Raw genomic sequence first — 12230 nt, forward strand, 5'->3', positions numbered from 1 at the left:
CAGGCGCTCCTTCCCTAGGATTTCTTAATAACATTTTCCTTTCTCCAGCTTAGCTTATTATGAGAATACAATATATAATATATATAAACAAAATATGTATTAATTGACTTTAAATTATCGGTAAGGTTTCCAGTCAAGACTAGGCTCTTAATGGTTAAGTTTTTAGGGAATCAAAAATTATACGTAGTTTTTTGACTAACAGGGTATCAGTGTCCCAACCCCTACGGTGTTCGAGGGTCAACTGTATGCATACATATATGACTATGGAAATAGAACTCTTTTAATTTTAGAGATATTAGCATGTAAATGGTATTTAAAACCAAAGAAAAGCTAGGGAGACAATGTTGATAATGAAAAGAAGAAAGTTGAAGATTAAGCCCGAGGCACTCAAACACTTTAACTGTCAGTCAAGGAGAAAAACTCAGGGGCCAAAATGAAAGAGGAATAAACACAGCCTATGTTATTATAAAAATCAGGTGAAGTAAATGTTTACTGAGGAGAAGTGATATGACTATGTCAGGTGTAGCTGAGGACTGAGAATGGACCAACCACTGAATTAAGCAACATGGTGGTCACTATTATCTTTGAGAACCATGAGAAAATGGATGTTCAACTGGAGAGAAGTGAAGACAAAATGAGAGGGTAGAAGGTAGAAAGAGTATTTTTTTAAAATTGTGCCAGATGTTATTGAGGATAGATAAGTAAATATCGCAAGGTCCTTGTTTTCCAAGAAGGCCCTTAATGTGTAAGAAATCTTTCATCAACAATCTCTGAAAAATATGTTTTTGATAAAAAAGGGATTACATTTATATTAAGAAGCACCTTGCAAAGCCTGTTACTATAAAAAAAGGAAAAGCTAAGCTAAATAATATATTTTATTAGGAACACAAAATCTTCAATGCATCAACAAATTTGTCATCGGATTTTGAGATTATTTGTTTACACACTAAAAATAAATTTTACACATTACTTCACAAGTTAAAATGCTCAAACATTGTTCAGAATATGACTATTCAAGAAAGAACTGTAGACATTTTCTTTGTCCTATTTCCAAAATCTTCCTAGACAGGATGTTAGACAGCTACCACATATAATATGTGTGAACTAAATAAGATAAATGTGTCCTTTGCCATAAAAAGTCTGAGATTTTATGTAATTATAGGCATGTGAATGAATAGTTTAGAATAATGCACCACTGTCATCAAATCACATCTTCATATACACATATAATCCATTTTGCACAATGGTGTCAATTCAGTGTGTATGTAATTAAATTGTAAGGTACAATAATAGCTGCTGCTGAGTTGAAATCCTGCTTTTTTAAAGAAATGAACAGAAAACATAGTCTAGTGAACATCAAAGTACCTTTTGAGACAGTTAAATCTCATCAAAGAGGTCTTCTGAACTACTGTTTCTTAGAGTTTCTAAAGACATGTTTTCAGCTGAGCTGTATTCCTTTTTTGACGTCTCAGGTAGTGGAGGATCAAACCTAGAGTAAAAAGAAAATCAACGGTATTTTATTCTAAAAATGCCATATAGGGTAAAGGAAAATTAAGAGACACAGAAGTGAAATAAAAGTTAAATTCTATTAGAATTGGTTTAGAGACTCATTTCTACATGCTGCTTGAACATAAAAAAAGAGATGAAGAGAATTTAATTACTTTAACTGCTTTAGGATTAATCTGTCTCTATTCTGAGCTAATAAAAATTCAAGGGCCTACAACAATGCTCATAATTAAGGTCAAGAAATAAAATATCCTCTGTGTTGTAAGCCTTTCTATGCCAAGATACAGAAGGTCTATGTCTCAAGCCATTTCTTTAACAATCCCATCACAATTTATATCTTCCTTTGGCTCCCTTAAAGTCTACCTATTAACACGCATTTGAACCTCTTAATATCAGAAGTTCTAATCACATGAATTTCCTTTAGTGGTCTTTCCATTATAAGTGTATATAACTGATAATGACTTCACATTTTACCAGTTGTTGAAGAAATGTTGGCCCACATTTACTTACTGAATTTACATGTATTTAATAACTACATTTTATTCCATTTCAGTACTAGAGTTACTACATTAAGGGGCTGACATCTGTATCTATGTAAATATTCTCTTTGAGTCCTGGGATAAAGGGCATGATGATCCCAGATTGTTAATTGGACTTATAAAACAGTAACCTGCAGGGTAATGGCTCAATCAGAAGGACCCTTGTATAAACCTTGTCAGTGGTTCTTTGTGGAACCTAAATAAAACATGCTTCATATTGACAATTAGAGGTGGTTTTAGGGGCAATTATGACTAGGTTGTATCAATCCATTAAAACTCAGTAATGCCCTCATATTTCCAACTTCAAAGGCAGAGGCAGAGTCATAGCAGCTCAGTATAGCTAAGAGAATGAGACGTGAAGTTAGGACACCTATGTGTGGATCCAGGTCTATTTCTTCTTAGCTATGTGACTTTAGACAAGTCATTTAACCTAACCAGACTTCTGTTTTCTCACCTGTAAAACTGGAATAACAGCTGCCTCAGTGGTGGTCCAAAGATTAAATGAGGCATCATGTATGAAAATGCTTATAAATTCCCACAGAACATTTGGAAACTATTATTATTGGCCTCTAATACTGCATAAACTACAAAAAAGAAAGAGAAAAAAAGAAAGAAAGGAAGGAAGGAATGAAGGAAGGAAGGAAGGAAGGAAGGAAGGAAGGAAGGAAGAAAGAAAGAAAGAAAGAAAGAAAGAAAGAAAGAAAGAAAGAAGAAAGAAAAGTTCCGGCTAATAGTTTCTTTAATTTAAAAGGCTAACCAATTAAAAATCCCCAAACACTGAGTTTGTTTAGATTAAGAGTATTTAAAAAATCTAGCACCCACACTTAGTCTCAAGAGATTATTAAAAATGAAACTGCCACAGGGTCCTCCTTGGCCTCCTGACTGCATACAATTAACCGTGGTTGGCTGCAACGTTTCTGTCTTATCCTGAGCAAGCCAAGTTCAGACAACATCACACTCATGGGAATGCCAAGGTGCTAGGTATTAATGCATTATCAAGATGACAAGTCCTCCCTCTGGGAACTTTAATGTTAAAATTAACAATAAATATGGACACAATTATTGTAACATGTAATTAAATATCTAAAAATATATTTCATAGAAGGAGAAAATGATACAGTAGAGAATAAAAGTATAATTATTACATGTATAAATTTTCAATGTCAACTCAATACATTTAAATATTTTTCTCTGGCCCAAAATGTCTCAGAGTTGCTTTTTCTCCTTCTGGTAAAATGGAGAGTTGATTTTTCTCAATTAAAAAGTCAGACCTTGAAAAATCTCTAATTTTGTTCGTAGTTTAGAGCCAGAAAACAGAGATCAATCAGTTTAGTTTAAAAAAAAATGGCATAAGACAAAAGGACAACTCTGAAGTGATAAGTCTAAAGGATATAGATTCCTAGTGCTCCGTTTATGATTCCCATCTCCTTCTAAAGTTACAAGGAGCTCAAGAATCAGACTAACTCTTGTTTTCAGTGTCTAGTACATAACAGATGTTCAACAAAAGTTGTTCAATGAATAGAGATCATTTTCTACAGCTTTTATACCTGTGATAAGTCAACATAATAAATTTAGAGCTCTTCCCACAACCGAAAGAAAAGTTGAATCGTCTATATAAGTAATAAATACTGTTATGACTTTTTACAAATTCTACAAAGCATAGAAAAGAAGATAAAAATGTCCATCATTCTATTTTGCATGATTTGTATTTTCATGGTCTTTATTTTCCCAAAAATGGAATCATTCTAATACATATAATTTTGTTTTTGGAGAATTTTTTTTACTCTACACATTAGCAATATCTTTGCATGTTAAAAGATACTTAGCTACGGGGTCTTGGATATGCCTTTCAGAGAGCATCCCTTTTTCTTTATCCACATTCACCAAATCTAATTCTCTACTCTCTAATTCCTTAAATTTCTGAAATCTGTCCTCATTTTTTTTTTAAAGATTTTATTTATTTACTTGACAGAGATCACAAGTAGGCAGAAAGGCAGGCAGAGAGAGGAGGAAGCAGGCTCCCTGCTGAGCAGAGAGCCTGATGCAGGGCTCAATCCCAGCACCCTGAGATCATGACCTGAGCGGAAGGCAGAGGCTTTAACCCACTGAGCCACCCAGGTGCCCCATGAAATCTGTCCTCATTCTTACCTCTCTCCTAGAAGTGTTTTAGGGAGGTCACAAATAAGAACCTAAGAAGAAAGAATAACCTCTTCTCAGTCATCAGTGTTCCTCTATGCAGAAGTTGATAAATAGGTGGAGGAGCAAGATGGTGGATGAGTAGGAGACCTAAATATTGTCGGGGCCCAGGAATTAAGCTATATAGTTATCAAAACCATTCTGAACACCTACAAACTCAACAGGAGATGAAAGAGAAGAAGAGCAGCAATTCTAGAAACAGAAAAGCAACCACTTTATGGAAGGTAGGACATGTGGAGAAGTGATCCAAGGTGGTATATGAGAAGATAGACTACGGGGGGAGGGGCTGGCTCACCACAAGCAGAGCACAAAATCTGAAGTTTTGTGAGTCTGCTCCATGGAGGGACATCGATCCAGAGGCTAAGAGGGGGATGGAGCCCTCATGGGGACAGTGTGGTCTCAGTACCCACAGGGTCACAGAAAGACCAGAAGTGCCTGAGTGCAGCAGAGTGCTCAGGTATCAGAGACAGGAAGCCGGCTGCAGAAAAGTATCCCAGCAGTGGGATCTCAGCTTGGGGTTACCTTAAACTGTGATCCAAGGCACAGTGTGGGCACTGCTCTTTAAGCAGGGACATCACAAGACCCCACAAGTCCAGGTCCAGGGAGACCCTCCCCTTCCACCTCCAGGTGGGATGGTGTGGGAGTATGCTGCAGGAATCTGCTGGGTATGGAGACTCCAAACAGGGCCGTAGGCCAGAGATAGAAATGCTTGGTCACAGGCTGGGTGAGCTCAGAGCCGGCCGGAGACCAGGGAGTCCGGAGGGATTGACTGCCTTTCTCTGAGGGTGCACTGAGGAGTGGGGCCCTGAGCTCTCAGCTCCTCAGGCTGGAGATTGGGAGACCACCATCTTCAATCTCATCCTCCAAAGATGTACAGAAAGTGCTCAGGGAACAAAAGCTACTGAAAGCAAACCCGAGCAGATTACTTAGCCTGGCCCGTGGCAAAGGTGGTGCAATTCCACCTCTGGCAAAGACATCTGAGAATCACTGCAAAGACCCTGCCCCCAAAAGATCAAAAAGAACAGCCAGCCAAGACCAAGTTCACTGATCAATGAGAACTGCGGAACTGCAGAGCTAGTGGAATGCAGCACATAGAATTCATGGCTTTCTTCCCCATGATTCCTTAGTCTTTCCAAGTTAAATTTTTTAAATTTTATTTTTTCTTATTTTATTTTTAAAATGTTTCCTCTTTCTTATTTTAACCTTTTTTTGAATATTTTATCTTATCAATACCTTTTTAAAAATCTTTTTGAAATTTTCATTCTTATATTCTATCCCTTCATCCTATTTAACCTTATTTTTTGTATGCATGTAAGTTTTTCGTTCTTTAAAATTTTGGGATACACTTTCTTCTAACAGATGAAAATATACCCTAAATATAGCATATAGCTTTGTGGCTTTGTTGTAATCTCCAACCTGATCATATGCCCACCTTTTTTTTTTCTTTTTTCAACTAACTTATCAATTCCCTTTTTAGAATCTTTTTAAATTTTCAGTTTTACAATCATACTCTATCCCTTCATCGTGTTTACCCTTATTTTTTTTTGTGTGTATGTGTATATATATATATGTATGTGTATATATATATACATATATATATATATATATATATATATATATATATATATATACCTGTGATAAAGAGAAAATCCTGAAAGCAGGTTGGGACAAGAGGTTTGTAATATATAACAGTAGAAATATTAGATTGGCAACAGACCTATCCACAGAGACCTGGCAGGCCAGAAAGGACAGGCATGATATATTCAGAGCATTAAAAGAGAAAAACATGCAGCAAAGAATAGTACATCCAGCTAGGCTGTCACTGAAAATAGAAGGAAAGATAAAAAGCTTCCAGGACAAACAAAAACTAAAAGAATTTGCAAACACCAAACCAGCCCTACAGGAAATATTGAAAGGGGTCCTCTAAGCAAAGAGAGAGCCTAAAAGTAACAGACCAGAAAGGAACAGAGACAATATACAGTAATAGTCACCTTATAGGCAATATAATGGCACAAAATTCATATCTTTCAAAAGTTACCCTGAATGTAAATGGGCTAAATGTCCCTATCAAAAGACACAGGGAATCAGGATGGATTAAAAAAACAAGACCCGTCGATATGCTGTCTACAAGAAACTCATTTTAGACACAAAGACATCTCCAGATCTAAAGTGAGGGTTGGAAAACCATTTACCATGCTAATGGACATCAAAAGAAAGCTGGGGTGGCAATCCTTATTAAAGATAAATTAGATTTTAAGCCAAGGGCTATACTAAGAAATAAGGAAGGATACTATATCATATTTAAAGGGTCTGTCCAATAAGAAGATCTAACAATTTTAAATATCTATGCCCCTAACATGGGGACAGTCAATTACATAAACCAATTAATAACAAAATCAAAGAAACACATCAACAATAATACAATAATAGTCGGGGACTTTAACACCCCCCTCACTGAAATGGACAGATCATCTAAGCAAAAGATCAACATGGAAATAAAGGCTTTAAATGACACACTGGACAAGATGGACATCAAAGATGTATTCAGAACATTCCATCCCAAAGCAACAGAATACACATTCTTCTCTAGTACACATGGAACATTCTCCAGAATAAATCACATCCTGAGTCACAAATCAGGTCTCAACCAGTACCAAAAGACCGGAATCATTCCCTGCATATTTTCAGACTACAATGCTTTGAAACTAGAACTCAGCCACAAGAAAAAAGTTGGAAAGAACGCAAATACATGGAGGCTAAAGAGCATTCTACTAAAGAATGAAGGGTTCAACCAGGAAACGAAAGAAGAATTAAAAGAATTCACAGAAACAAATGAAAAAAACAAACAAACAAACAAAAAAAAAACAAAAAAACCCAGAACTGTTCAAATCTTTAGGATACAGCAAAGGCGATCCTGAGAGGAAAGTACATAGCAATACAAACCTTTCTCAAGAAACAAGAAAGGTCTCAAGTATACAACCTAATCCTACACCTGAAGGGCTGGAGAAAGAACAGCAAAGAGAGCAAAAACCCATCAGGAGAAGAGAAATAATACAGATTCAGAGTAGAAATCAATGAAATAGAAACCAAAAGAATGGTAGAACAGATCAACGAAACTATGAGCTAGTTCTTTGAAAGAATTAATAAGATTGATAAACCCCTGGCCAGACTTATCCAAAAGAAAAGAGAAAGGACCCAAATTAATAAAAACATGAATGAAAGAGGAGAGATCACAACCAACAGCAAAGAAATAAAAACAGTTATAAGAACATACGAGCAACAATACGCCAGAAAATTTCACAATCTGGAAGAAATGGATGCATTCCTAGAGATGTATAAACTACCAAAACTGAACCAGGAAGAAATAGAAAACCTGAACAGACCCATAACCAGTAAGGACATTGAAGCAGTAATCAAAAATCTCCCCAAAAACAAGAGCCCAGGGCCAGATGACTTCCCAGGGGAATTCTACCAAACATTTAAGGAAGAATTAATACCTATTCTCCTGACACTGGAACTGTTTCAAAAAATAGAAATGGAAGGAAAACTTTCAAACTCATTTTATGAGGCCAGCATTATGTTGATCCAACAACCAAAGACCTCATCAAAAAGGAGAATTACAGACCAATATCCCTGATGAACACGAATAATAGCCAATAGGATCCAACAGTACATTAAAAGGATTATTCACCAGGATCAAGTGGGATTTATTCCCAGGCTGCAAGGCTGGTTCAAAATCTGCAAATGAATCAATGTGATATAATACATTAATAAAAGAAAGAACAAGAACCCAATAATACTCTCAATAGATGCTGAAAAAGCTTTTGACATTGTACAGCATCCTTTCTTGATCAAAACTCTTCACAGTGAGGGATAGAGGGTACATACGTCAACATCATCAAAGCCATCTATGATAAACCCACAGCAAATATCATTCTCAATGGGGGAACACTGATAGCTTTTCCCCTAAGGTAAGAAAAGGACAGGGCTGTCTACTATCACCACTGCTATTCAACATAGTACTAAAAGTCCTAGCCTCAGCAATCAGACAACAAAAAGAATTAAAAGGCATGCATGCTGGCAAAGAAGAAGTCAGCCTCTTACTCTTTGCAGATGATATGATACTTTATGTGGGAAACCCAAAAGACTCCACTCCAAAACTGCTAGAACTTATACAGGAATTCAGTAAAGTATCAGGATATAAAATCAGTGCACAGAAATCCGTTGCATTTTTATACACCAACAACAAGACAGAAGAAAGAGAAATTAAGGAGTCAGTCCCATTTATAATTGCACCCCAAATCATAATATACGTAGGTGTAAATCTAACCAAAGAGGCAAAGAATTTGTACTCAGGAAACTATAAAGTACTCAGGAAAAAAATTGAGGAAGACACAAAGAAATGGAAAAGTGTTCCATGCTCATGGATTGGAAGAACAAATATTGTGGAAATGTCTATGCTACTTAGAGCTATCTACATATTTAATGCAATCCCTATCAAAATACCATCAACTTTTTTCAAAGAAATGGAACGAATAATCCTAAACTTTATATTGAACCAGAAAAGACCCCAAATAGCCAGAGGAATGTTGAAAAAGAAAACCAAAGTTGGTGGCATCACAATTCCAGACTTCAAGCTCTATTACAAAGCTGTCATCATCAGGACAGTATGGTACTGGCACAAAAACAGACACATAGATCAATGGGACAGAAGAGAGATCCCAGAAATGGACCCTCAATTCTATGGTCAACTAATCTTCAACAAAGCAGGAAAGAATGTCCAACGGAAAAAAAGTCTCTTCAACAAGTGGTGCTGGGAAAATTGGGACAGCCACATGCAGAATAATGAAACTGAATCATTTCCTTACACCACACACAAAAATAGACTCAAAATGGATGAAAGACCTCAATGTGAGACAGGAATCCATCAAAATCCTTGAGGAGAAAACAGGCAGCAACCTCTTCCACCTCAGCCACAGCAGTTTCTTCGTAGAAACATTGCCAAAGGCAAAGGAAGCAATGGCAAAAATGAACTATTGGGACTTCATCAAAATTAAAAACTTTTGTACAGCAAAGGAAACAGTCAACGAAACCAAAAGACAATTGAGAGAATGGGAGAAGATATTTGCAAACAACATATCAGATAAAGGGCTAGTATCCAAAATCTATAAAGAATTTACCAAACTCAACACCCAAAGAACAAATAACCCAATCAAGAAATGGGCAGAGGAGAGGACATGAACAGACATTTCTGCAAAGAAGATATCCAGATGGCCAACAGACACATGAAAAAGTGCTCCACATCACTCGGCATCAGGGAAATACAACTCAAAACCACAATGAGATACCACCTCACACCAGTCAGAATAGCTAAAATCAGCCAGTCAGTAAACGACAGGTGTTGGCGAGGATGTGGAGAAAGGGGAACCCTCCTACATTGTTGGTGGGAATGCAAGCTGGTGCAGCCACTCTGGAAAACAGTACGGAGGTTTCTCAAAAAGTTGAAAATAGAGGTACCCTATGACCCAGCAATGGCACTACTGGTTTTTGTTTTTTAAAAATTTTTTAAAATTTATTTTTATTTTTATTTTTTTTCGCACTACTGGGTTTTACCTTGAAGGTACAAATGTAGTGATCTGAAGGGCATGTACACTTTAATGTTCATAGCAGCAATGTCCACAATAGCCAAACTACGGAAAGAACCTAGATGTCTATCAACGGATGAATGGATAAAGAAGATGTGACATATATGTGTGTGTGTGTATATATATACACACATATATGTATGTATGTATGTATGTATGTATATGTATATATATATATCTATAATGCAGCCATCAAAAAACCAAAATCTTGCCATTTGCAATGACGTGGATGGGTATCATGCTGAGTGAAATAAGTATATCAGAGGAAGACAATTATCATATGATCTCACTGGTAGGAATTTAAGAGGCAGGTGGGGGGTCGTCGGGGTAGGGAGTAAAAAGATGAAACAAGATGGGATTGGGAGGGAGACAAACCATAAGGGCCTCTTAATCTCACAAAACAAACTGAGTTTTGCTGGGCAGTGGGAGGGAAAGGGATAGGGTGGTTGGGTGATGGACATTGGGGAGGGTTTGTGCTATGGGGAATGCTGTGAATTGTGTAGAACTGATGATTCACAGACCTGTACCCCTGAAACAAATAACACATTATATGTTAATTTAAAAAAAGATACTTATCTACATTCATCATTTTAATTTGGTTGTACTAGCCACTGGTCTACTGATGGATATTTGGGTTATTTCCATTTTTTAATGCTCTTACAAACAACAAACCAATCAATATCCTTAAACATATAACTTAGTATATTTATCACATTATTTTTTCATGAACATGCTTATTCCAAGAATTCATGCTTAGAGGTGAAGTCTGAAAGTAAATAACTCAGAGAATCTGTATCTAAAGTCTTAATAGAAAATGAGCTAAACAAGTAACTTGAAACTTGGGAGTTCCTCCATAACATTAGTTATGGCCATTTTAAGTCCTAAATGTTCCACAAAGACTTTTCATACTCAGCCTGATTTTTCTTTTCTTTAATCATTTAAAGTACCTAATGTTTTTACCTTCTATTTCAATATATAATTTTATTCATTTAATCAATATTTGTTTCGTATGTAGTATGAACAGCTCCCTGTATTAGGGGAATAAAACAAACTGATAAAGGTATCAAATGATTCTTGCCCTCTGGAAGCTTGCAGTTAAAATTTTTGCTTTTTCTGATTTTTAGAAAAATGTGTCTTTTCATCCTAAAAATTTTTATAAGGAGCTTGAAGTAACTATGTAATATAATTTTCTCATAGTGATTTGTCCTTTTGGGAATCTCTATAAATATTTTAACAATATTCAGGACTCAGGAAGATTTTTCAGGTATCTTTGTGGAAAATATCATTCAACAGGAGGAATTCTGAAGACAGGGTCAAGGATTTTTATTTATACTCCAACACTCTGAGATTTTGGTCAGGTGACTGCAGTTTTCCGGATCTCTTTTCTGGATCTCAGTGTCTTAATTTAATTTGTGGGACATTATGATTACTATAAATGATCTTAGAGTTCTTCCAGGTCCTGAATTCTGGAACAGTTACACTCAGTTGAGCACAGACTACTTTCCAAAACACAGGTTCTTAATAAATATCTGTGGAATAAATGAATATTGTAAATTAAAGAAGAATGCCTAATGATAAGAATAAACCACGCTTGTAGAGTTTAATGCTTAAGTTTAAGGACTTTTTAAATAAAGGGAATAAATGAAACTAGATGATGACAGCTTTACTAAAAGATGACTTCTGTTCTCAATAATACGACTGCAGAGATTTCTGTTTTATTAGCTTGATTCCACACTGTATTAGAATACAAACATATATACAACTACACAGGAACTATACCTCAAATCAAAATATCAAATTGCATGACCACCATCTAATAACAATGAATAATATAAATCAAAAGTTAAATTTGTCAAAAGATATATCTCATCCTGGGAAAGTTTCTCTAAAATGTTTGAATGAAGATTGGCTTCTCTTACAACCTTCTGGGAGTTGAATTACCAACATCTTTTAAAATGTTATTTCCAGTTATTGGCTCATTTTGTAAGGGCATTTCTCAGCCTAGTTTAATATTGGTGTTACCACAGCTGGAATATCAACTTTTTCTTAACCAAATGAGAAATATTAATATAGTTTGGAGTGAATCCCTTGCATTTTGTTTCATATTCTGAGAATAATATTCCTGAATCATGTCCAGGAGCCAAGCTGAGCAAAATGAGAGCTCCAGAAAAATGTGTAATGAATAATGGCACTGTGACACTTGAAAAATCATGCCCACTTGACTATGACACAAACAATGGTCCTGAAATCAAAAATCAAAGGTCAATTTTTATGTGGCCTAACTATGTATCTCAACCTACACAATACACACAACAAATTGAGGAGAATGTCTTTAGGATCTTAC

The 12230-nt window shown here is 35.9% G+C and overlaps 1 protein-coding gene across 2 annotated transcripts in view; it reads right to left on the minus strand.

The window, feature by feature from the left end:
- Positions 1 to 858: 858 nt before the first annotated feature.
- Positions 859 to 12230, minus strand: part of XRCC4 (X-ray repair cross complementing 4) — a 251614-nt gene continuing 240242 nt past the window's right edge. For both annotated transcript variants that reach the window (XR_013966814.1, XM_080803450.1), the window contains one exon: positions 859 to 1489. Coding sequence is in view for 1 of the 2 variants with exons in the window: in XM_080803450.1 (XP_080659576.1) it covers positions 1378 to 1489 (112 nt within the window). In the remaining variant the exon portion in view is untranslated. The remainder of the gene's footprint in view (positions 1490 to 12230) is intronic.

This window comes from Martes martes (assembly GCF_963455335.1).
Source record: "Martes martes genome assembly, chromosome: 5".
Classification (NCBI taxonomy): domain Eukaryota; kingdom Metazoa; phylum Chordata; class Mammalia; order Carnivora; family Mustelidae; genus Martes; species Martes martes.